The 27,131-nt window shown below is 42.8% G+C and overlaps 1 protein-coding gene across 1 annotated transcript; it reads left to right on the top strand.

Moving 5' to 3' along the window:
* Nucleotides 1-21,094: 21,094 nt before the first annotated feature.
* LOC139385920 (mRNA decay activator protein ZFP36L1-like) lies at nucleotides 21,095-24,288 on the top strand. Its single transcript, XM_071131215.1, has 2 exons — nucleotides 21,095-21,242; nucleotides 21,638-24,288. Exons 1-2 carry the CDS (start codon nucleotides 21,189-21,191, stop codon nucleotides 22,784-22,786), a joined length of 1,203 nt encoding a protein of 400 aa, XP_070987316.1. The 5' UTR covers nucleotides 21,095-21,188; the 3' UTR covers nucleotides 22,787-24,288.
* The last annotated feature ends 2,843 nt before the right edge of the window (nucleotides 24,289-27,131 follow it).

Consider the following 27,131-nt stretch of genomic DNA (forward strand, 5'->3'; position numbering starts at 1 on the left):
TATCGATGAAGCTGGATTTAACCTTGCCAAAACACGGCGCAGAGGAAGGAATGTTATAGGTCAAAGGGCCACTGTGGAGGTTCCAGGCCAAAGGGGGGGAAATATCACCATGTGTGCTGCAATGGCCAATGATGGTTTGCTTCTCAACACACCACTCATTGGCCCATACAACACAGAAAGGCTTATAGCTTTCCTAGAACAGCTCTATGCTCAGCTAGTGCCAGCAGAACAGGGGGAGCCAGTAAGAAACCCTCAAGTGTTTGTCATAGTTTGCGATAACGTTGCTTTTCACCACTCTGCAGCTGTCACAGATTGGTTTGCAGCACATCACAGATGTATGGTTTTGTACCTGCCTGCATATTCACCCTTCCTCAACCCAATAGAGGAGTTTTTCTCTGCCTGGAGGTGGAAAGTGTTTGGTCACCACCCACATGACCAAATGTCTCTTTTGGAAGCCATGCGTGCCGGATGTGAGAACACGAGTCCAGAGGACTGCCAGGGATGGATAAGGCACTCCAGAAGGTTCTTCCCCAGGTGCATGGCAAGAGAAAACATTAGATGTGATGTTGAAGAAAACCTGTGGCCTGATGCTAGAGAGAGGCAGGATTAGCCCCTCAATTATTTGTTCGAATTACAGTATGTACTTTTAGTTTCTACCTTTTTTTTCTCATTACTGTAATTCCGTAAATTACTACAGACTATTGAAGCAAACTGCTAATTTTCATTTACCTTAAAGAATTGTTATGTTCTAAAAAAATGTATAAATCATGTGAAAGAATGTCACTCTTTTCTTTGAAGAAAATATTACTTTGTATGAAGTCACTGAAATTGTTCAAACTGTAAAGATGAAAAGTTTGTATTTTCTGTATTGGTGTTTGATGCTAGTGTTTTTACTCTCAGTGTGTTCTGAGTGACAGTGTGTGTTATCTCAGTGAGGGTTGTGCATAGTGTTTGGCTGCACTGAGCGTGTTTTGAGCCATGTGTTAAGAGTTGTGTTGCTTGGAATGAGTTTTGCAGGTGATGTGAACTGTTTAGCTCAGGTGACTGTTGGTAGTGCAGACTGTAGTTAGAGTTTTGCACATGTGACTCCAGTTGTGCCCACTGTCGTTAGGCAATCGAAAAAAACTGTAATTCTCAGACATTTCTACAAGTTTTTGCAAGTTTGAACACCAGAGGGCATCTTAGAGAAGCATTTGATAGTATTCCATATTGTGCAGAGGGTCCCTGGTTCGAGCCCAGGTAGGGGCGAGGAGAGGAACGTAAGCAAAACTGTTACACGGGCACAATTTTAATCAGGAGAATCTCCTCTTTGTAATTATGTAAGTCTGAGCAGCGATATCGTTTGTCATCGATTGCTAGACCAGAAATAGTCTGAAGTTGTTATTTTTTCCCTACTTTTTCATTACGCAGACAAAAGCACAGTTGACACCATCAAGGTGCGAATGTTTACTTTCTACACAACTTTCTACACAGATTGTAGTGGTGAAATAAAATGGGGGCACCTTCTTAATGGAATTCTAAACATCACTCCAGTCAAAACAGGCTCTGCGAACGTTCAATTCCATTCATTTGCTATGGGCTCGCGCTAGTGTTCCAGTTTAGCCAACGTTCTTGAGCCGTTTTGACTCGTTCTATTGTCCAGCCTATAGACAGCCAGAGCGAATTTACGAAAGCACCCGAATGTCCATTGAGAAAGCACAACGGCTATACCATTTAGCTAAGCTAAGAATGACAAGAACAATCAAGTCAATAAACGTTGGGTAGTTAGATAGCCTATAGTTAATATACTGTCAAGTTTGATGTGTAACTACTAACGTTAGGTAGCTAGCTAACATACCGGTACATACTGCTGTAATGATATGCTATGTGGTTTTGAAGTACAGCGTAACTAACAAATTGTCAGCCAACATAACGTGTAAGGTAGCTTATTTGAAAAGTCATTACTTCATTACATTGAGTAGCAAGCTACCCCTTGGTCGTTATGGCAAATCTGGTCTGTGATAGGAGAGGGGGTTTTCACACCTAGCTCAGCTATTAGTCTATTCTTTAGTCAAGGTTGAATATTCTGTTGTTCAGCTAGCCCTCCCCAACTTGCAACAAATTCCTGTTCCCATCTCATTCCATTCCCTCTTCCATGATTTATCATTCTGCTCCTGAGTGGCTCGCTTGTGGGCATGCTGGCAGGAAATGTCAGCATCTTCGGTTGTGCGTCAATAATTCTGCATACAGTAGCACGTTTGTATGAAGGTGTGGTTATTCACAGGCAAATTGTTATATGCTATGGAGGTACATTTGTGTCTTTTTGTCGAGAGCAAAACCTTTTTTTTTCAATCAAAAATAATTGTTCTGAAAGCAACTTTTTCCAACACAAAGGAAGTCAAGAGGACACTATGAAGATGGCATCTCAGGTAAGCAGCACTGGGCTGTATTGACGTATCCTAAAAATGACATCTGCTGCTTTAGATTGAACAATCTGTCATGAGAATTTTCAATTCCATTGATAATCACTAACAATCAATAGCTTTGACCAATCCCCGAGGTTTGTAAGACCATGGGTTTAATAATAATTAGGCAAAGACTCAGCTTATGCAAAAGGTTAGTACAGTTTATTCAGAGAAAGTTCTGAAGTCCATTATACAAAGACATCCATTTTATAGCTGCGCACATACTTCCACACAAACAGTAGGTATCCTACGCATATACATACACACAAATAGTAGGTGAGTTTTATCCTTCTCCATAGTTCTCACCACTGTGTATCACTACCCAGCCGACAGTTCCATTCCCCCGAGATTAGGGAAACCTTGAGAAGTACTCCCTGTCCTCATAAGTTTCTCAGAGTTCCAGCCAGGTCGGTTCAAACACAGTCTAAATGTTCTTTGGTATTTTCTTAGGCACACATTTCTCTCTCTCTCAGTCCAACCTAATTGGACTTTAATGCTTTAATTATTCCTTATACATGCTACATAAACTATATTCTCTAAGGTTACATTTCAGGGTAGAATTATTTAAACATTTCAGTTATTGTTTTCATGTCTATAAAAAAGAATCTGTTTTCTTTACTTTCAAAGAGCAAGCTGACCAAGGGGGCGGTTCTATATATATATATATATATATATATACAGTTGAAGTCGGAAGTTTACATTCACCTCAGCCAAATACATTTAAACTCAGTTTTTCACAATTCCTGACATTGAATCCTATTAAAAATTGCCTGTCAGTTAGGATCATTACTTTATTTTAAGAATGTGAAATGTCAGAATAATAATAGAGAGTGATTTATTTCAGCTTTTATTTCTATCATCACATTCCCATTGAACTATGGCCTGTTGGGACAAGAGAGAGAGGCAGCCAGCGTTTCTCAGCCAGTCGAAATCATGAATCAGCTGGCATAATTTTTATGGATATATACAAAGAGATGTCAATTGAAAAAATGTTCAAACGAAACGAAGTGCAGCTAGTTTGCAGTTTTTCCGCTTCAGTTTGAAGTTATTGTTGGTAGCTGTGTTGTTGGCTAGCTCCTCTGAACAGCAGTGTTCTAACGAGAGAGCACATTTTCATGCAGAAGGATGAAATAATATGAATAAATTCATCAAAATAACGTTTTTTATGAAAATATGACAATCATTATTTGAATATGTTGGTAACCTATTGTATAAAACTGATAATGCCCTCGAAGCCGGGGTTGGGAGGATATATTGGCAGGGTTGCCTCAAATTCTTCTCGGGCCTAACAACACCCGTGCCAGTATATCATCGGCTTAACACCGGCTTCTCGGGCATTATCACTTAAATAACCCTCGTTCATGTAGTACTTATGGTAGGCTACCTTCCACCCCCTACATGTGAAGTATAGACCATATATTGCGTTACGATCAGGTTATAGAAAAGAGCCGAAGCTCTGAACATTCCGTTCAGACTCCAGACCTACCTACCTACAGGTTATGGAAAATTTGCTCTTTTAGTTTCTGTCCAGTATGTTTCCTCAAGGAGAAATCCTCCTTCTATGTCAAAGATAATAAAACAAAAACACTACAGTATACTACAGTCATGTCTGAAAAAACACTACAGTAAATACTACAGTACAGTCCGCAAAAACACTACAGTGTATACAAGTATATAAAAATAGCAATACTACAGTATTTACACATTGGTATACTATAGTATTTTTTCATGTGAGAGGGTGCTAGAGCAGGAGGAGAGAGAGAAGGTGTGTGTGTGTGTGTGTGTGTGTGTGTGTGTGTGTGTGTGTGTGTGTGTGTGTGTGTGTGTGTGTGTGTGTGTGTGTGTGTGTGTGTGTGTGTGTGTGTGTTTGTGTGTGCATTTGCGTGCGTTCTCGTGTATGTGTGTCTGTGCGTGCGTCCGTGTGTGTGTAAAGGGGCGGGACCAATCTTCAGCATTGGATGGCAGGCTCCGAGCAGCGTGAGAATCTTCTGACCTGCTTTGTTGTGGAAATTGAAATGGGTGTGGGGGTGGGGGGGCAGTCTGTTACACTGTAGCAGGGGGCTGCTGCATTGTCCCTGTCCCTTGGGAGCTTGGGTGAGAAGAGTTGGTGTGGGGGGCTGTTGGGGGTAAGAGAAGGTTAGCACTGCTCTGCCTACATTCACGGTGTTCAGTGCTGAGACCCGTATTGGATGCAAGAATTCGTTTTTTTTAAAGAGGATTGCAGGATTGAAAGGGGACACACAAGGGAGAAGTATAAGAAGAAGTGAGAATAAATGGAAAGTGGGTTATTGATAGAGAAGACAAGAAGACAGAGAATGGGGTAGTATGTTAACTGAATAACACATTCAGCATCAATAGAACATTTATTTGGTGAAGGAAATGCATGTAGGGCAGAATATCAAATACTGACAATGAAAGCATGATGAAAATGTGTAAAAGCTCCAAACTCTGAAAAACTTGAAAACTAGAAAAGACATAACTCATAAAAATAGGAGTAGACTGAGCGAGTGTGGGAACCCAATTGCAGGTGAAGAATCCTTCTGTGAGAGACAGCTGAAGAAAAGGAGGGAAAATGAGGGAAGGAAAGACAGGATCAATATAAATCCGAGCTACTTTGTCTTTAATTACTCTGCAGATGCACAAAAGTAGCTGCTCAATCAAGCTCAGGGAAGAATTCCCATTTTAATGGGCGAGACAGTAATTCAACAAGAATTGAAAATGTACCAAGAAAGTCAAGTGATTTTCCTCATTATTTTCTTACTTCTTCATCTCTCCAGTTTACTATCTGCTTTTACAAATATAGGCAGGTTGACCGTCTGCTATTGAAATATTTCAACATTTAAGATGGATAAACGTTTTAATATTCAAGGTTATTATCATTGCTATGATTATACGCCACAATAATAAACATTTAAACTGACTTCAAGGGATAGTTAAGGATTTTGGCAATGAAGCCTTTTATCTATAGTGTACTTCCTCAGCGTCAGATGAACTTGTGGATACCATTTTTATATCTCTGTGTCCAGTATGAAGGAAGTCAGAAGTAGTTTCACAAAGCCAATGCTAACTAGCTTAGCTCAAAGACTTGAAGTGTTCGGAATCAAATAAAATAAAATGTTATTGGTCACATACACGTATTTAGCAGACATTATTGCGGGTGTAGCAAAATGCTTGCGTGTGTGGCCGGATCAGGATGCATGCCAAAATCCCGAACTATCCCTTTAACTATTCAAACTGAAATAAACAAAGAACAAAAGACTACTACTATTTCAAATGGAAAAAGTAGATGGAATCGACAGTGTCAAAGTTTAAATGGAAGAGGAACTCTGAAATGATATGGACATTAACTCTCCCTCTCTGCCCAAGGGGTCAAAGATGCCCATTCTCCCTGACTGTTTCTCTATGCTTCCCTGTGAGATTGTTTGGCACAGAATGTCAGCTTTTGAGCATTCACACGCCAGCCTGGGTTTTTGGCTATGAAGACTCAGCTCCTTGTTCTCCCCTTTCATGACCTTCGCCCCTGGAGTGAAAAAAAGTGGGGATTGTGGGATAGGTGCTGTTGCTGAAAAGCAGCTGTGAGAGGTCAGGGGTCATCGCTCCCAAGGACTGCAGCGTTGCCGTGGCTCCCGGCTTTGTGCTGCCGACTCAATTCGCCGACGGACCATGAAATTCAGAAGGAGTGCAGATGTGAGAGAGGAGTAGAGAGGGGGATAGAGAGAGCTGCTAGTGAGGGGAATAGAGGAATAGACAGGGGATAAAGAGAGTTGCTAGAAAAGGAAATAGAGAAAGGTGATATGGGACTATCGGGAGCAGAGAGGGGGTGAAGCAGGCTAGTAAATTCTATATTGCTTAAGTTCCCATCTAGAGTGAGCATGAATTAATGACCCATTTAATAAGCCAGAGCATTGAAGCTGATCAAACACACAGAATGATCTTGAATAATTAATGCTGTGTATTATTTCAATAATCTTGTAGTGCTGAAGAAACCTACTGTTGCTTGGTAACATTTGATCATTTCTAAAAGCACAACCAACAGACAGCATTACCACAAAACCCCAGACACTAGAGAAGTGTGGACAAAGGAAAGCATGATAAAAGAACATAGAAGAAAGAGAGAAGTAAAAAAACGGAACATCAAGAACTCTTTGTCTTTTACATCAAATGTAGATTCATAATGCAAAGCCACGTTTGATGCTTTGCATCATGAAAACGCAACTATAACACCCATCATTCAACGAATCCCCCCACCGGACATACTCTGTAACTAGCACACTTAGTCACAAGCCACAATCTTGCCACTTTTCTCACGGTCTTCTCAGATCACGATCCACTTTGCACCTAGTGATGGGTCCAGATGTCCATAAACTATAGTTGTCCTGACACGTTAGGTCTAGAGAAAGACGTTGTGGGCTTTTGTGTGGACAGAGCCAGTGGGACTGGCAGGGAGAATAGGCTCGGGAGGAGGCGATTAATGGGGGTTGGTGGAGGAGTAAAGGGTTTTAAAAAAATGAAATGCCAAATCATTGGAAGAAACCACACAAATGAATAGCAAACTAAGGCCACAAGTCGGTTGCTAGGGAGGAGGAGTAAATGTAACCTAATGCCCATGCACACACAAATACCACAAACACCAATTGTTCCCAAGTGAGTCCTGTAGCATAGCTAGGGCCGGAGGGGCAGTGAAGAGGCTGCTGGGAAACAGACGTGCTCTGGGGCGAGTTTCTGATCACAACAAACAAAGAGGGGGTCCCAGGACCCAGCATTGGAAAACCCGCTGCGTTGAATACATCATTGTATGGAGCTCCTCGGTGTGACAAGGCCCTAAGAGGACACAGCTAAATGGCCGCCTTTCAGTATTCAGCATGCCCCATTGGGAGAGAATGCTTGTTGTAGGGGTTGTTGTTTTTAGAAATGTATGTAGTCATTTTTTTTTCCCAGGACAGCCCGTGCTACTGTGGAAGGGCCCTGCGGCCAATTAAGCAACAGATAATTAACTTCATTGAAAATGATTGGTGAATAGCGGCCTTCTTGTCGCTCTGTTCTGCTCTTGTGCAGGCTCACCAGTCCTGTGGAAGGAGAAAAAGTGGAAAGAGTGGTGGAGACAGAGAAGAGAAAATAGACAAGGGTACTCTTAAAACATTCGCCTCTCAAGCTTTTTCTCTTCAGAAACAGCCTTGATAGAAGGGGATAGAGCAGAAGAGGGAACCTTTTTTTCCTTTTCTAATTTCATTTTCATGTGATAGGCATCTGAATGTCTTTTTTTTTGTATTTATTTAACCTTTATTTAACTAAGCAAGTCAGTTAAGAACAAATTCTTATTTATGATGACGGCCTACTCCAGCTAAACCCTCCCCAACCCAGACAGCGCTGGGCCAATTGTGCACCACCCTATGGGACTCCCGATCACGGCTGGTTGTGATACTGCCCGGGATCGAACCTGGATCTGTAGTGATGCCTCTAGCACTGCGATGCAATGCCTTAGACCGCAGCGCCACTCAGGGTTAAATACAAGTGGTCAGCTCACTCACTTTGCAGGGTTTTTTTTGTATGTCAACGGGTTAATCGGTTGGGAAAGAACCAAATATCTATGAAAGTGGTTTTAGAAATAGTTAAAAACAATAAACCTCCTTTCGGTTTTAACTGTCATTCACTATTATACGGGAAGAACATGCAAGGTTTTTCTTATACTGCTAGTCAAACCGTGTGTTAGATTAAACACAATTGTCACGTGGTGAAAAATACAGATACTGTACTTGCTATTGCACAATACAGATACTGCATTCCTGTCACGGCCGTTGAAAGAAGAGGACCAATGCGCAGCGTGGTGAGCGTACATTTTTTTTTATTTTTTAGAAAAGACACCGAACAAAACAATAAACACTACAAAACAAACCGTGAAGCTAAAAGCTATGTGCCATAAACAAAGTCAACTTCCAGCAAAGACAGGTGGGATAAAGGGATACCTAAGTATGGTTCTCAATCAGAGACAACGATAGACAGCTGTCCCTGATTGAGAACCCTACCCGGCCAAAACATAGAAATACAAATAATAGAACATAGAATACCCTGACCAAACCAAAATAGAGACATAAACAGGATCTCTAAGGTCAGGGCGTGACAATTTCAGAGAGACAGAGTATATTTCATGTGCACATCATGTCAGTATGAGCCATTTAAACTTTACACACACTACGCCAAATATGACCGCCATGGGAGCAATCGTAGCCAACCGTTTCCCGACCTCAGACATCAAATATTTGAGCTCACTCATGTCAGTCAGCAGCTCTGGTGTTGATAGTTCCAGCCTGAAATAAGAAATGATGTACCCTCTTAGGCTTTGTCAGATGGGAAAGGTCCACAGTTTAGTTAACTCCAAGGCCTTGTGGCTGAAGCCCACTCACATTTCATAGGGCCTAGGCTATGTGTCAGGAAAGGAAAAGAGACATAACCTTGTTATCATCCAACAACTCATACAGTCTCGCTTACAGCATAACATGTTCCATAATATATTCCAGCACCAGAAACACAAAGATATTATTTTCTGTACCACAGAGAAAAGCTTGTTCATATCTCATCTAATTGCAATGAAATCCCCGTTTTTAAAACTCCATTTTATAGAAGATTGTAATATTATCAATGCCCAGTGTTAACATAGATTATCCCGCCATGTCTAGTGACAGCTTTGGGCAATCTCGCCAATACTGGCAGCAGCTGTCCACTCCACTCCAGAGGTATGTGAGGAAGGGGGAGCTGAGTTTGGCGCGATACAGTTAACAGGCAGTTACACACAGACCGCACACATAGAGGAACTTGGTGCAACACGACACTTATAAAAGCAGATCTCCTTACGCAACTGTGGGAAGGGAAGGTCTGAGTCGAACCCAGATCACGTGGGCTCGTACCATAACGTGATCAGGATGAGGGCTATGAACTTGGCTGGAGGCATGACGAGTGTCAGAACAAAACCATGCTTTGCTGCAGCTCCCGCTGTGAAAGAGACAGATTTATTCCTCTCCACAACAGGCATCATTCAGTAGGCCAATGCATTCCCAGCCACCTTCTACAGTAATCAGTCATCGAATTATCTGTTTAGATGTCCATCTCTTTTCTGCTGTCCTCGTGTTGATCCCATGTTCTTCATTCCTGTTATCTGTTTCATACATCTCAAACCTGTTTCTGTCATGGCAAGCATTGTTCTGTCATGGGTGTCCTCATCTTCTGTACAAATAGCGCAATACTATTTTAGAATGTTTGGTGAGTCTTTTTTTGTAGATATCGTCAAAAGACAATTATTCTGTGTGTCCGATAAAAATAAATAAGTATGTTAACATCTTTACGTTAATTTGGAATCACCTCAAACAGCTTATGTGACTTGACTTTGATGTGTTCAACCCTCTCTAGTCTCTACAAACATAGAGGTTAACCCACTCCCAGAGATGTTGTTGTAGAGCTAACTGACAGTGGTTGGAGCCGTTAGCCCCGAGGTATCACCCGTTACGGCTGGGCTAACCACAACATCTTGCACAGTGGTTATCAATTTGAGCGAATGGAAGTGGGCATAAAGGGGTACCCGTTATCAGCGCCACAAGCCTTCACACTCTGTAACCCCTCTACTTTAACATGCCACCACATTCAGACAACACAATTCAGAAGATCGACGTAAATTCTCCATTTATGACAGGTTAATGGTAACATGTGGTAGCAGTATGTTGTGTGTGTGTGTGTGTGTGTGTGTGTGTGTGTGCGTGTGTGCGTGCGTGCGTGCGTGCGTGCACACATGGGACAAAGGGTGTCTTTGTGCCTTAAACTTTTCTCTATTTGCATGTATGTCTCTGTGTAAAATGCTACTCCTACCAGTATGTCGACTCTCAACGTGTCCACAAAGCTTGATCATAAGCCGTCGTTCACACAAACTGAGAAAGAATTTGCAAAAAGGATGTAAACACACAAAGCAAACAGAAGTGCTTGTGTTTTCTGTAAGAAAGCCATGTTTGTCTGCCTGTCTGTGTGTGTGTCTGGGCTGCCATGGGGGTGAACCGGAGCAACCAAACCAGACCAGTGCTCCAGCCCTGGGATTGCAATCCTCCCCCCCCCCCCCCCCCCCCGGTCTAGCCCCCAGTCTACCACCCAGCAATTATGTCACCAGGTGCTTGTGGCTGGGGACCTGCTGATAGGAGGCACATGTGACTGTACAGACCACCATCCCCTATATGTCCCAAACCACTCGGCCTCACATCTACCCCACAGCCAGGCGCTCCATCATTTTACTAGCCTATTCATCTCAAGTGCTGAGCTCATTTAAAAGGGTTGCCATCCGCACCACCCTACTTTAAAGTCCCTGCTCTGCAACTGGTGTTGAGTTACGAGGTGCCCCCCCTTACCCCTCCGCTTTGGGACAGTAATGACAACATTAACAGTAAAAGGCCTGTGTTGACTTTTCACTGTACGGCCCCCTTCAGAGCCCTATGAGGCAGGACCAGTGAAGGCTATGAGGGCATATGTTGACCTTGGCCTCAGCTAGCGCTCCAGGCGAGAAAGAGAGAGTTCCAAAGTCAAATATGTTCCCAACCCCACCTGGGTTATAAACCGCAGTTTAAAGGGCAGCTATTTCGCCTAAACGTCTGGCACGTGTCGAGAGCCTGCGTTTTACGAACCCCACACGTTTTATCCGGTGTTTTCTAACTTTTGGATGTAATGTTGACATTCTAAACATTCGGGAACGAGTACCAAGCAACGGGCCAGGCGGCCGGGGACTTTCAAAGAAAATACATATTGGGAGGTTATATTTTAAACCAAACATGAAGTCACCTCGGGCTGAAGCCAGAGAAAATAATATCAACAGTGCAGATACTGTCTGTTGTCGTAACGTACCTCCCATAATGTGGTATGTCCAGGTGCACTCTGATTAGTTTCATATCGAATAATAACCAGGCTCCATATCCAGGAGTAAAATCCCCTCCGTGTATAACTTTTAAGCCATGCCCCCCTCTCATGCGCTTCGGTCTTGGCTGACTTGTCCGACTTGAAGGCGAAAGCAAAGTCTCCACGGCGGTCAAAAGTTCTATTTGGTATACGAAGGATGATTGCGCGTTCTCTAAACTTTCCAAATGTAATATTAGAAGGAATTCAGAATCACTCAGTTATTCAGTATTATTCGGTTTCATCGTTCACATCTCTTCGACCGACTTTCTAGTTGAGGCGCTGTGTGGACGAGGGGGAGGCGTGAAAGATATAACATGATGAAAACAGAGTCCGAACATTAGATTGGAAGAAGAACAATGCTCTGGAATGCTGGATTAGCCTAACCAGCCTAACTACATACATGATTCATGCTTAGCACACAGGGAAAAGGGGGGTTGGGAATTCTCAGAAGCAGCCGTGCATATATATTAATGTCATTTAGGGTGAATATGATGAATGTTCACTACTCCACCGTTCTGACAGCCATGATTGGCTTGTTAGTGTTCTTACACTAACTGCCTACAGTTACACTGACTAAAGACACACATGGTCTGTAGACTGTGTACACAGATAGGCTTTATCAGAGCACAAACATCATCCAAAGGTAAAGAACAGCATCTCTTTCGGGCAGGGTTTCTTAAACTATGGGTCGGGACCCAAAGTGGGCCCTGGGCATGTTAGAGGTGGGTTGCGAGTTATGAGAATACATCTATTATCACACACTATCTCTTCTTAATTTATGTCAATGGAGGACGATCTGGGTCACGGAAGACGGTCAACTTCTTAATTTGGGTATCGAGCTGAAAAAAATGTAAGAGCCCCTGCTCTAGGGGACACAGTGGAACATTCCCACCTGCCATTTTAGATCAGCGCTGTTCCTGAGATGAGGCGTTTCCTCCAGTAGTACTAGCAGATTCATAACTGCCACTGCTGCGATACAGTCACTTCAAAACCACAGGGGACTGCTCTGCTAGCAAGATGGCTCTTATTCTGTTTTCTTTTATTTATTTGACTTGCGGTCATTGCTATGTCCCAAATAGTCAGACCCAAATGACGCTGGATTACTCGTGCGCCTGTTCATGAATGTGTAACAGCCAAATAGAATACTGAGAGATCAAGTAACCTTTATCAACATCATAACAAATCCTCAATGGTGTTAAAAAGGCAAACTGAAATCTATCTCATTTGCGACATGTGCGCAGTCTGCAATGTGACTCTGAAGTCACAGTATCCAGCTCCCAAAAGCACATCACATGGCCATCTGACAAACTTGGCCTGTCAGTTTAACAGGAAAGGAAACGTGCTATCAACAGCTGAGGGCGATGAAAGCACAGACTGGCGCAGACAGAGAGACAGGCCCCTGTTAAAATAACAGCAACAGCTGCTCAGGAGGAGAAGAAGACTTCACTGATTCTCACACCCAGGGAACCAGACTCTGTGTGCACGCTCCAGACAGCACCAGTCGTCAATAACGGCTCGAGCACAGAGTGCATGGGAGTTTGAACTAAGGTTCCTGTGCAAATGGACATTTGCTAGTTTAGGGGCATGATTTTTTTTATTTCTTGCCAATCTTGTGGCTGATGTGTCGCTATTTACAGAGCGTGTGTTTCCATTGCTAACTTTGATGTTACAAATTTGTCTGCCAAAAAATCATGCATAGCCAACTGTTTGTCTCAATAATGCAGACATATGGGAAAGCAATTGCTTATTTAAAATGTTGTTTTTATTCAATCAAATATGCAATTCCACCACCATAACAAGCACATTGTAAACCAACCAGAGTCGTCTCAGTCCTCCATGGTCAGCAGTGTTGCGTCACAGCAGGCAGCAGTTGGCAGCATATGGCTGGGAGGACCCACAAAGGCTGGAGCTGTTTCCTGGAATCAGGAAAAGGGTCTGGGGGGAAAGAGACGAGAGAGGATGAGGTGGTGGCACTTTTGGTGTCTATACGCTTCTGCGAGAGCAGTATGTAGGGTGTGTGTGTGTGTGTGTGTGTGTGTGTGTGTGTGTGTGTGTGTGTGTGTGTGCGTGTGCGTGTGCGTGTGCGTGTGTGTGTGCGCGTGCGAGTGTGTCCAGCCACCTCTTCGGCTCTTGTCCAAACACATTCCACAGTGCCTTGTCACACTTTTACTGGAAATAGGGGAAGCTAGAGCTACTGTGCGGGGAGGGATTTCCTTTACCAAGAAAAGTCTGTCATTTTTCCTGATGTGGGGGAGGGGGGTTTGGAAAACACTTTAGGAAGTGGAATGTAAGAATCTGGGGAACCATGAAACGAGGCCTGGTGAATTTGAGAGAAAATCCAGCGAGGGATGAAAGAAGGGTAGGGTTGTATAACAAAATCCAGAGGAGGTCAGTGTATGTTTGCTGGTGAGCGTTTTTTTATCATGACTCTTGTTCTGGAGGCAGCTCTGCAGATTGGTCACTAGCTAGCAAAGCCACAAAGTCATAAAATCTGATTTTAAAACTAACCTTATCCACGCTGCTAACCATAATGCCTAGCCCTAATTTTAAAATAAGACCAGAAAGATCATATTTGTTTTCGTGAATTTTTACAATACAGCCAATTTTGACTTTCTATTTAAGAGGAAATCCCTCAGTTCTGCCTCCAGGACAAGACTCGTGACAATAAACATCAACTTGCTGTATGTTTGTGGTGTGAAAAGTGTGACAGAGTTCTATGATTGAGCGTACAATTTAAGAAATGTATTGAGACAAAAAATAATAATTCTGAAAGGAATAGACAGAGCTGATTTATGGACATCAGTAAAACATTTTTCATGTTTCCAGAGAGCAGAATTCAAATTGACAACATACCACAAAGCTCAGGACTTTGAATAGAAACGTGAAGCAACGGGGCAGCATGATGACTCGCTCACACCTACCATGGGCACATGATTGTCACCCCGTTTGCTGATCATCAAAGTTCGGTGCCATTGTCATTTTTAAAACCCTGATTCAAGGACGACCACAATCTGAAACCTCAAAAGAAAATATTTGTATGTTTAGTCATTTAAAAAAAAAAATGTAAGTAACTTATTTTGTATCTGCAATGTACTGGTTACATTTACATGTATATGTTGCAGAGTTCTAGGATATTGACTGCCAGGAAATACCTGTAGAGGAGTTAATTTTGCAGTGTAGGGATAACACTAATTCTTTCACAATTTAACTGCTATGCATTGCTGTGAAATAGCAAATAGGCCCATGCTCACATACAGTGCATGGAGATAGCCTTCTGCATTCCCTACTGGGACCACCATACAAACACTGGGTGACAACAATAGGTAGTACTTATACAAACAGAGCCATTCACGTCCATTCAACCCCACCTGCATATGGAAAGGCTCTAATTGACACACAATCCATGAGAAAGGCCAGTTAGGGAAGGCTCAGCAAGCGTGTGTTAAGCTAAATTGTCAGTGTGGCCCATCTATTGCCTAATAATTTGCATATGTGTGGTGTCATGCAAACCCCTACTCCCTTACCGATATCTCCATATTGTTTTGGGTTTGTGCATGTTTACCTAATGCAGTGTCTTCCTACGGGATATTTGTCATTCTGAGTCTTATACACTTATTACATCCAATCATTTAATGGAGGCTTCCATCTTAAGGGATGCTTGGCGCACATAAAGATGATATTAATACATGGTTATCAATACCAGTAGAGGGAGTAACACATGACTTGTGTGATGCAGGAAATACTCTCTTAACTCTCACATTCATCACTGGTTTGTTTGGGTCTTCTCAGAGGCAACATGTTGGGGCAGATATTGGCTAAGCTGAAAATGTAGCATCCACACATGCAGTGGGTAGACTTCTCTCTGACGTTAAAGTTAAGCAAAGTTTTTTATTCATACACTAACAACACATTTAACGTACCACCTGATGCTCTGTCTGACCTAACCTCAATGTTGCCATTGGTTTCCCTTTCAAATGTATCATACCAACCCTAGCGCATCCAGAAAACGAACAAACACACGTATGTATGTACACAGAAGAGAAAAGTACCCAGACAGGGAAGTCAATGCAAGGTAAGTTCTGACTACATGCTGTAGTATATGCGTTCTGGACATCCCTGACATACAGTGCCTTGCGAAAGTATTCGGCCCCCTTGAACTTTGCGACCTTTTGCCACATTTCAGGCTTCAAACATAAAGATATAAAACTGTATTTTTTTGTGAAGAATCAACAACAAGTGGGACACAATCATGAAGTGGAACGGCATTTATTGGATATTTCAAACTTTTTTAACAAATCAAAAACTGGAAAATTGGCCGTGCAAAATTATTCAGCCCCCTTAAGTTAATACTTTGTCGCACCACCTTTTGCTGCGATTACAGCTGTAAGTCGCTTGGGGTATGTCTCTATCAGTTTTGCACATTGAGAGACTGAAATTTTTCCCATTCCTCCTTGCAAAACAGCTTGAGCTCAGTGAGGTTGGATGGAGAGCATTTGTGAACAGCAGTTTTCAGTTCTTTCCACAGATTCTCGATTGGATTCAGGTCTGGACTTTGACTTGGCCATTCTAACACCTGGATATGTTTATTTTTGAACCATTCCATTGTAGATTTTGCTTTATGTTTTGGATCATTGTCTTGTTGGAAGACAAATCTCCGTCCCAGTCTCAGGTCTTTTGCAGACTCCATCAGGTTTTCTTCCAGAATGGTCCTGTATTTGGCTCCATCCATCTTCCCATCAATTTTAACCATCTTCCCTGTCCCTGCTGAAGAAAAGCAGGCCCAAACCATGATGCTGCCACCACCATGTTTGACAGTGGGGATGGTGTGTTCAGGGTGATGAGCTGTGTTGCTTTTACGCCAAACATAACGTTTTGCATTGTTGCCAAAAAGTTCAATTTTGGTTTCATCTGACCAGAGCACCTTCTTCCACATGTTTGGTGTGTCTCCCAGGTGGCTTGTGGCAAACTTTAACCAACACTTTTTATGGATATCTTTAAGAAATGGCTTTCTTCTTGCCACTCTTCCATAAAGGCCAGATTTGTGCAATATACGACTGATTGTTGTCCTATGGACAGAGTCTCCCACCTCAGCTGTAGATCTCTGCAGTTCATCCAGAGTGATCATGGGCCTCTTGGCTACATCTCTGATCAGTCTTCTCCCTGTATGAGCTGAAAGTTTAGAGGGACGGCCAGGTCTTGGTAGATTTGCAGTGGTCTGATACTCCTTCCATTTCAATATTATCGCTTGCACAGTGCTCCTTGGGATGTTTAAAGCTTGGGAAATCTTTTTGTATCCAAATCCGGCTTTAAATTTCTTCACAACAGTATCTCGGACCTGCCTGGTGTGTTCCTTGTTCTTCATGATGCTCTCTGCGCTTTTAACGGACCTCTGAGACTATCACAGTGCAGGTGCATTTATATGGAGACTTGATTACACACAGGTGGATTGTATTTATCATCATTAGTCATTTAGGTCAACATTGGATCATTCAGAGATCCTCACTGAACTTCTGGAGAGAGTTTTCTGCACTGAAAGTAAAGGGGCTGAATAATTTTGCACGGCCAATTTTTCAGTTTTTGATTTGTTAAAAAAGTTTGAAATATCCAATAAATGTCGTTCCACTTCATGATTGTGTCCCACTTGTTGTTGATTCTTCACAAAAAAATACAGTTTTATATCTTTATGTTTGAAGCCTGAAATGTGGCAAAAGGTCGCAAAGTTCAAGGGGGCCGAATACTTTCGCAAGGCACTGTATGTTAAATAGGGAACCTGCCACAACGTGAGGGTGTTTTACAATGTTGCCTCTCTGTTGACGTTGTTTGCACGATCTAATCCTTCACCTGTGTGTGAATGTACAAATGTTGGCTGTGAAACTGTAGCACCGCGTTAAATGAGGGGCATGTTTGTTCCTGAGCGGATGTCTGTGGGAACCTCACGTTGCCCTGTCCCCCAGAACAAACCAGACAGGGACAAGACTCTGAGGACTTTACACACGGGAAAGAGCCCTCATCCTACAGGTATATGTGTCTGTTCCTGTAGCTATTGACTGTGCTGAGAAGGTGAGCTCTCCCTCGGCCTGCCTGCGTCTGGTCCCTGGCATGGTCCTCCTGGCCCTCCAGAGCTCCAGACGTGTTTACAGCCTGGCCATGTTTATCTGAGCCACAGAGCGTATTTCTGGCCTGGCATATGCAGGGCCACAACAAAGGGACTCTTGTGAGGGGCGCACAATGAGGGCAGGCCTGGATCGTTTGGGGGGCGAAGGCTGTGGGGGTGGGGTTTGGAGCTCCAACATAGGCTCTGTGAAACTATCTTGCTCTTGGGCTGGAAAGGGGGAAAGATAAGGAGGGGGGGGGGGGGGGGGGGTAGCAGTTTCTGCATTACTAATAAATGTCACTGTGGATGGCATATCAAACACAAGCAGCAAAAGGCTTCCCTTTGCAACAACAAGAACGCTAGCTGGTAATGCTAGTGCAATTATGGCTTGATATTATCATGTAACGACAATTTATAAGCTACTTTAATAATTTCTTCATGATCATCATATAGTGTGATGTTATTTAAACATGTTTTAAATTACAAAATCAAAACGTTAAGATTGTGTAACGAGAAGCAGCATGTCACGACGACACATGCCAAGACATTTTTTCTCTCCCTCTCCTAAAAAAACATTTTATTTATAGTTCCAACAGTTTTCCTTTTTGCAATGTGACAGTTCTCTGTCGCCCGCAACCGCTAAAAGTTGAACACCAATTCACAGAATCAGTTAACTGTATTGCCTGTATAAAAACTAACGGTCGGGCTTCATCCACTTGTTTTCCTTTCCTCTGGGGAGTGGGTCCTGGTCAGGACCAAAACCTCACTGCTACCGTTTATCTCGCTCAGCCTTGATATCCCCGGCAGTTATCATGGATTATGTAACGGCCACCGCACAACGGAATCAGTTGCTAAGTCATGCCTTCCTGCAAGAAAAACAATACATCTACCAGTCATGATTATAGGCAGATAAGGGCTAACGCCAGACTGTTACAGCAACTGACCACAAACGCTGTAAGGAAACCATTGAGCATCACCGTTTTTGAATCGTGCACACACTGTAATTTTCACGAAACACTCATTGTGGTCATAAAAGTCATAAATAATTTGTAGAGAAAACAACATTTAACTGGCTAAATGTTGCTGCGGCTTTGCATTAGAGTATGCCTATTGTATAGCAGCTTGGAGACGCATCAGTGGGCTGCTTTACTAAGACAAAAAAGGTCCTAGGAGTCAGACACCATTAAGAAGCTGAGACGTTCCCATTGAGGGTCAAAAGCAAAAAATCTAACAGCCATTGCACCCCCCCTTGTGTGATGGCTCTGCCATTGTGACCTGATTGTCTAATCATTAACAAAGCCCTTTCCCTCCATGCACCACTATAGATCCATGCACAGGAATCTGTGACAGAGGCCTGCTGGTATGGCTCACGTAGAGCAGGGCCAATCAGAGGGAGAAGGCCCAGGCCGGCGTCTGCATAATCCCATTGTTACCCCAGTGAGCACCATCGCTCAAGCATAATTGGTGGAACCATACCATGCCTCCGGGAGGACATTGATTGTGCCCTGATAATTGTCTCTTTTCGGAGTTGGGCCATCCCTATCTCTTTTCTCTCTCTTTGTCGGGGTGGCTATGACTGTGGAGGCCCCTCCGCCTTTCTCTCCACCTCCACAGCCTCACAAAAACAGCACGAGAGAAACTAAACCATGTCAGGAGAGTGGTAGAATGCACAATGTCTAATAGACAGATACCAACATGAGATAAAGCTATAAAATAGCATTTAAAATGAGCCTCTATTACTATGACTCAGACTCCTGCATGAGACAGTCCCTAAAACAGCCAAATACTGTCACCCGGCAGTATAGTGAGTTTTTCTCTCTCACTGTTGTCACTAAAGACAATTGACACTGTCTCTTGTCATTGTGTAGATAGACTTTAATCTGGTTTACTGACACTGTGACTTGACAAACAGCAACCTTTGTTTCAGTTGCTTGTCTTTTCATGACCTAATTAAACAACCCTCCTCCTTATCTACTTCAAAACAACAAGTGTCATCCTGGGATAGCAGACTGATGGCTGGGTCCTATCTCCGTTCTTACAGAATGGTAAGTGTTGACTCTACTGTTGATGACAAGGCATCACAGTGGTTTAAAGGGACAGTGCTTTCTGTCGACTGAAAGGTTCTACGGAAATGTTTGCGGAGTGTTTTTACCCATGTACTATGCATAATGATGTAGATTTTAGGGTTATTTTCGGTGCGCATCACCAAATGTCAGGTAGGGAGGGACAGAGTCAGAACGAGGCTTACATTCAGGCATCAGTAGACATACAGATGTAGGATCTTAATTTGAGCCAGTTTGCTAGAGCATGGTTATTTTCGGTGCGCATCACCAAATGTCAGGTAGGGAGGGACAGAGTCAGAACGAGGCCTACATTCAGGCATAAGTAGACATACAGATGTAGAATCTTAATTTGAGCCAGTTTGCTAGAGCAGGAAAATAATCCTGCAGCAACTGGAAATTATGTGGATTTGAATTAATGATAGGTAGGGTTTGATATTTTTTTGTAAGGAAAAATCAAGTCTGAAATTTCAGTGGCCTTTTAAACCTCAAATACACCATGAGTTGTAAATGGGATACCTGCATTGCCGGAAAGTTATCCAGCAACAGGGTGATCAAATGAAAATCCTACATCTGTGTTGAACAAAATGCCAAATGATTTAAGTTTCAGTTCAAAGTGTTGGGGTTTGTAAGCTTTTCCCATCCTTTGTAAACATTTGCCCTTCTTGAATTTGCCTACACTATCTTTCAAATGTTTGAGTATGCTCTCCCACCCACTGTGAACCTAATAACCCTGTCTAGTTGGACTTTTCTACAATGTCTCTGGTAGAATGTGTTCTGTTCTGTGCATAAGGTTTATAAAAAGAGCACATGAGCCTGTAATAAGCATCAGTCCACAGGGTTTGGTTAGTTATGGAGCATACTGCATTTCATACAACCACCTCTGTTATCTGCCATACTGGCGAACCCCATCCTCCCCACTTTACTCAAAATACAATACAGTTTGACAGCAGGGCCTTTGAGTTAAGGGTGGGGCCCTTGTTGTGGTTTGTGCTTGTGTTATGAGCCATTTACAACTGAATACCTTAAATAACATCATAATTGAAGGGCTTTGTAGATTTCCTCTCTCCTCCAGACATGATTTCATATCCAAATCTGGGCCTTTGACATGCCAAACATGCCACAAAATACATCCCCATATTATATTAGACCATAAATACCCAATGGGTCAAAGAGGTGAACGTTTGCTCACCCTTGCGTACAGCAGCAGTCATATCCAATAAAAACAAACAAATAAGTGCAATTATAATTTATATTGATGCTTCACTTTCCCATGACTTGCAACCACAAGAGAGAGGCATATAATGAATTCATAAATGGCATATACAGTCAATATATTTAGACAAATGAAGTATAGCCTATAGGAGGCCTATAGGTTAAAGTGTTGTATATCAACTTCGACATATTTGTTTCAGCATGAGAATATCGACGTGAATGGGGGGGAGGGAGGGGGGGAGAAGCCTAGTACTACAACTCAAGAGGCATCCCCTCCACGCAAGGCACGCCTTGTCACCAAAATGTGGGTGGAGCTAGGCTTCTCAACTATTTATTTGGGATTCCAACAGATGGCTGAGAAACTTCAGAAGCGCTTGATTAGAGCGTCTTCCTGCCTCAACACAGAACACACTCTACTGTGAAGTGGGATAACCTGACTGAGGCATCAGTACAATGCCATCCGACTTCCTAGCGCCGTTCTTGGAACTGGAGGATGAGTTCTGCAAGGTAAGAAGACGTTTTTATATGTTTATTAATACATCAGGCTATATAGCACATGTCTGAAAGTTATACGTTTTATTTAAACTGGTAAATAATACACTATCAAATATAGCATTTAATAATTGTACCTTGGATTTGTATGTGTGCCTTTTTATCAACGTTTTGGCTAAAAAGAAAAGGCTTCAAACTTTCTGATTGACGTGCATAACGGTTTCCATCTGTCGTTCATTCCTTGTCGAACCAAGCGCACTTTAGCCAACTTTTGGAACTTGACATGGGCTATTGTGTTTGCTTGCTGTTTACTGTTGATTTGGTTCAGCATATATTTACATTGTATTAGCTTGACCATGGCTTGAATCCCCGGTATTGGAATGTGACTTTATTATTCTCTTGTGTGATAGAATTTCCGTGGTCTGGACATGCCAGATGGCGCACCAGCCACCACGCAGATGCAGCGCGTCGTTGGATTTCAGCGCAGACACTCACTATGCCCGGTTACCCTACCCAACTCAAAGTTCAACAGCGGCAGTGTGGACCCAATCGGCGAGCCAGCCTGCTGGGCCCTTACTAACACTGCTAACCAGCAGTGGAGCCTGAAACACCAGCAACAGTTGCCCCGCTCTTCTCTCAACCACATCCCATTCCGTGTGGACCGTTCAGTCAGCATGATAGAGGGCCATGTTGGCAGCCTCGGGTACAGCGAGCAGCATCTCCCCACCACCCCTCCTCTGATGCCCCCACCAGGCCTAAGTATCAGCACCAGCTGCCTGACATCTCCAAAGTCACTCGCCCCCTCCCCTCCCATCTCCACCCGGTACAAAACCGAAATGTGCCGCACTTACGAGGAGAGTGGCACATGCAAATACGGAGCCAAGTGTCAGTTTGCCCACGGCACGGATGAGCAGCGTGACTTGAGCAGGCACCCAAAGTACAAAACCGAGCCTTGCCGCACGTTCCACACCATTGGCTTCTGCCCCTATGGCGCCCGCTGTCACTTCATCCATAATGCGGACGAGCAGCTCGGGCCCGATGGCGGAGCGCCACCTCAGCGACAGAAGATGAGAGAACGCCCACAGCTGCTGCGTCACAGCATTAGTTTCGCTGGCTTCTCCTCTCCCCAAGCGCTGACCGAATTCCAACCCGTTCCAGAGACCATGCTGTTCTCCAGGGCTTCCTCAGTATCATCCCCGCCCTCCACAGGTAGCCCAGAACTGCTGTCCCCATTGTTTCCAGAACCTGCTACACTAAAGCACAACTATCCGTTCTCATCTGACTTCGGAAACGATCAGATTAATAACAACCCTCACTTTTACGCCATCACTGACTCAAAGTTCCAAACAGTCTGTGCGCAAAAGTCAGCTGCACATAACTCTCACCGCAATGCCTTCTCATTCACCGGCCTGCCTGCCATGCAGCGGTGTGCTTCACCGGACTCTCTTTCTGACCAGGAAGGCTATACCAGCTCCAGTAGCCTGAGTGGTTGTGAGTCCCCTGGCCTTGAGGGCAGACGTCTCCCCATCTTTAGTCGCCTCTCTGTCTCAGATGACTAAACTTTAAACTGGCATTCTCATCCAAACAGAGGAATTCTGCTCAGTGTTGTAAAGCTAGCCGACATATATATTTTTTTAAAATATCATAACGTCCATGTATACTGTTGTATACCCGTTTTAGCTACTATGGGTGCCTCAACTAGCTTTACAGTATCCGTGGTGTCTTTGCTGAGAGAGTTCTGTTGGGGAATTTATTTGTACCCATTTCGAAAAAAAAACATGTCAGTAATGATACTTTTGGGCTTGGCAGAAGGACAAACCTACTGTGCACAAGTGTGCTTTTTTTTACAACTTCAACAGTTCTCCTTATAGCCTTGCCCTTTAGAGTGTAACCAAAGCTGAACATAGTATCTTGTCTTGTAGGCAGAGTAAATGTTGAAATGTATCCAAAAATGTAGCTAGGCCTACTGTAAACAAAATGTAGCCTTTAGTAAAGGCAACTAATTGACAGTATTATCAGGTAGTCTAACTATAGGGCTTTTTTTTTTTTTGAGATGTATTTATTTTGTATGTTTTACAGAGTTTGTTTATAATTGTGTTGTGCATTTGTATATGGTGCAGAAGAACATGCTTTACTCTTCGCTTTGTTTGAGCTATCATGTAGCTTTAGAACTTTGAATTGCTTGAGTGTGGACACTACCAGAGCCATGTCCACCAGCATCGCGTTATGCCAGTGAGAAGGCAATACTAGTGTTACAAGTTACCTTGTTCAATCAGTAAATAGATGTATTGCCCTCACCGGTCATAGTTAGATGCTACAGGATATATTTTATGTGTTCTAACACAACAAGTGCATTTCAGCGTTTAGTTTGGGTTCAACGTTTCACCATTCAAGTTCAAGTTTTAAAAAAACAACTGAAACATTCATCCATTTTTGCTTACTCAATGAGACAGGATTCTCATACACACTTTTGTGACTGTTTCTATAATATTAAAACGTGATTTGTGGTGTTACGTGAGGTCATTAAAAAAAAACGAGCTGGCGCACTCACAAAAAAAAAATGTTTGTGTGGAGGTGCTGACTAACGGCGAATGAACTATCAAAATAAAGTCGCACGCTCCGAGCAATTGAATGGGTATTTACCAACGCTTTGGCATCACTGTGCCTTCCTCGGGGTACGTGAGGTAATAACATAGGAAAACAATGTTGCCACAATGTATGAGTAATATGGGTTACATCGACATCTTGGTCTCTTGCACACCAGCTGTTATTAGACAAAGTGATGTGTATTTTATGTTACAATGAACTTGTCTTTGTGGCCCATCTTCAGCTGCGCTTTTCTTTAGCCTTAACTGTGTTGGAAAAACAAACAAGGCTTTGCATTTGTTAAATTAAAACGTATTTATTTTGTTTTTTCAAAGCAAAAATGATAGTGTCGGTTTTATATTATGTTGGTTTCTATATAATTTAAGTGTATTGTTTACATTCTATGGGATATGTATCCCGGTTTCTATCTTAATATATTTTTACCTGTTTGGTTCAAAATAAAACGTTTGGATATCACTGTCTCACTGACTTGTTATACTTAGAGGCACACTGCACTGTCATGCAATAAAGGTATATTATTTATCATCTTAGAAAAAGTGACGTTAACAGATAAATACTTTTATAATTATTTAGGCCTATGCTTTCTAAGGAGGAAAAATAGTAGGATAAAATGTTTGTGATGAAGATTGAACAAGAATGTATCCCTGCACAAAATGAGAACATGATACAAAAATGACACTTCATTTGGACACACACATACACAGAAGGGAACAGAAGTTGGGTTTTGTGTGTTTATTATTTGGCTTTGTTCTGGCATTCTGGTGCTAGCACCCTGCTGAATAATCCCAGACAATAGCGATCAGTCATTATATTGAAAAGTTGGGGTGGAGTGGGTTACTGCAAAACATGAAAAGGCATGGGGCTCTCCTCTGAGCACAGCCCTTTTGTGAGACTGCTCTCTCTTTCTCTTACGAACATCTGTATGCTAATGCTAGCCCATGGAAATTTGCTGAAGCAGGGGAGGGGGAGATTTGCAAGTCCATTGAGAAGTCATAGGTCCAGGGAGCAGATTTATTGGGGACTACGATAAGGGGGGGGGGGGGGGGGGGGGGGGGGGTGTAGAGGCTTTCAGTTGATTGTCCCAACTGTTCACCAGGGGGAGGGGGAGGAGGAGGTGTAAGCAGAGATGGGTGTGTGTGTTCGTCTGAGAGTTATAAGCAAAGCTTTGGAGATATCCAAGGGACTGACTGAAAAACCAATGCAAAATATCCTAACTGTAATCCATAAAAGGATTCTTATGCACTGCTTTGAACAATACACATTGTGATAATATGAATTATAAATATGTAGACCTAGACCATTCCATACATGTATTGACATTCTTTGAAACCCCTTTGATCTACTTGGATATGGCTAACTGTGGAAGTGATGTAGATACCAATAGTTCTGATAGTATGATTACATTTTCAAAGTGATGATGTTTAGCATATACCAGGTTTATGTTGAAGTGCTACTTACTTGTACTACAATCCCCTGGTTTATTGCAGAGGTGATGCCCTCTAGTGGTGAAGAGAATAAACATTTAACTTTTGGTAATAAGTAAGATTTACACTGTATGCAATGTTTAGCGATTATTCCTTGGTGACTTAATTAAACTGACATTGCTAAGTTTATTCAAGTCATAATTGTGACATATTAAGTCTCTCTATTCATCTTTCGAGGGGGACTCCTACACTAATTGTACAATTATGCAGGGGACCAACTTTCATTTGGGACGGGGGGATATGTCCCCCCCACATTCTGAAATTGCAATTCCCCCCCCCCCCCAGTTTTATCATTGGAATGTGATACAAAATGAGGCAACGGTGTGCTTTAGGACCATGCAGATGCCACAGAGCGGTCTGACTTCCTGACTGAGTGTATTTTTATTTATTTAACCAGGCAAGTCAGTTAAGAAAAAAATCGTATTTACAATGACAGCCTACCCTGGCCAAACCTGGACGATGCTGAGACAATTGTGCGCCTCCCTAAGGGACTCCCAATCACGGACGATTGTGACACAGCCTGGAATCGAACAAGGGTCTGTACTGATGCCTATAGCACAGAGATGCAGTGTCTTAGACCTCTGCACCACTCAAGAGCCCTTATGCCCCCCCCCCCCCACTCCCACTTCTTAAACCAAAGGTGCGCCCCTGCAATTGTGGCTAATAACTTCAAAAGTAGCTGGTGTTAAAAATGCATTAATGTTTATGGTATATGTTTGAATATCGAACGCAGTGATTGATACAAGCCAATGTGCAACGAGCAGGTAAAGTCAGAACCATGGAGAAATAAATAGGCCTTATTCTATAGAGTAGTTAGACAGAAGAAGAAAAAATCTCATCAAATATTGTCGTTGCATAAGTATTCACCCCCTTCGCTTAGGCAAGCCTGAAGAAGTTCAGAAGTCAAATTTGGCTTAAGAAATCACATAATACATGATATGGACTTGCTCTGTGTGAAATAATTGAGGTTGTCATGATTTTATAATGACTATCCCTTCCTCTGTCCCCCATACATACAACATCTGTAAGGTCCCTCAGTCAAGCACTGAATTTCAAACACAGATTAATCTACAAAGATCCGGGAGCTTTTCAAATGTGATATTGGCAAGATCAGAGATGTACCGTATGTAACAAATTCATCCCCTATTATCAGGTTTAAAGATAAGACCCAGGTGCAGACAATGTCGAAGTAACAAAAGTTTATTAAATCGAACACAGGCAGGCAAAGGTACAGGATGGTCTCGGTATCCGGGGTAATAGCCGTGGGGCTATAACGGCGAAACAGAGCATCCGGCTTGACATTCTTGGATCCCGGCCAATATGAGAGGGAGAAGTTGAACCGTGTGAACAGCAGGGCCCATCTAGCTTGCCTAGAGTTGAGGCGTTTGGCGGTGCGGAGATACTCAAGACTCTTGTGGTTGGTCCATACGATGAACGTGTGTTCCGCCTCTTCCAGCCAGTGCCTCCATTCCTCCAACGCCATCTTCACTGTGAGAAGCTCACAATTCCCACACTGTAGTTTTTCTCCATGGCGTTGAGGCGATGGGAGAAAAAGGCAAAGGGATGTACAGCTGAAGTCTGAAGTTTACATACACCTTTGCCAAATACATTTAAACTCAGTTTTTCACAATTCCTGACATTTAATCCTAGTAAACACTCACTGTCTTAGGTCAGTTAGGATCACCACTTTATTTTAAGAATGTGAAATGTCAGAATAATAGTAGAGAGAAAAATGTATTTGGTAGCATTGCCTTTAAATGGTTTATGGTTTAACTCGGTTCAAACGTTTCAGGTAGCCTTCCACAAGCTTCCC

The sequence above is a fragment of the Oncorhynchus clarkii genome, chromosome 27 (assembly GCF_045791955.1).
Source record: "Oncorhynchus clarkii lewisi isolate Uvic-CL-2024 chromosome 27, UVic_Ocla_1.0, whole genome shotgun sequence".
NCBI lineage: Eukaryota > Metazoa > Chordata > Actinopteri > Salmoniformes > Salmonidae > Oncorhynchus > Oncorhynchus clarkii.

Coding starts and splice junctions, on each gene's coding strand:
- LOC139385920 (XM_071131215.1), top strand. CDS start 21,189: ATGCCATCCGACTTCCTAGCGCCGTTCTTGGAACTGGAGGATGAGTTC. Junction 21,243..21,637: donor TGGAGGATGAGTTCTGCAAG/GTAAGAAGACGT, acceptor CTTGTGTGATAG/AATTTCCGTGGTCTGGACAT.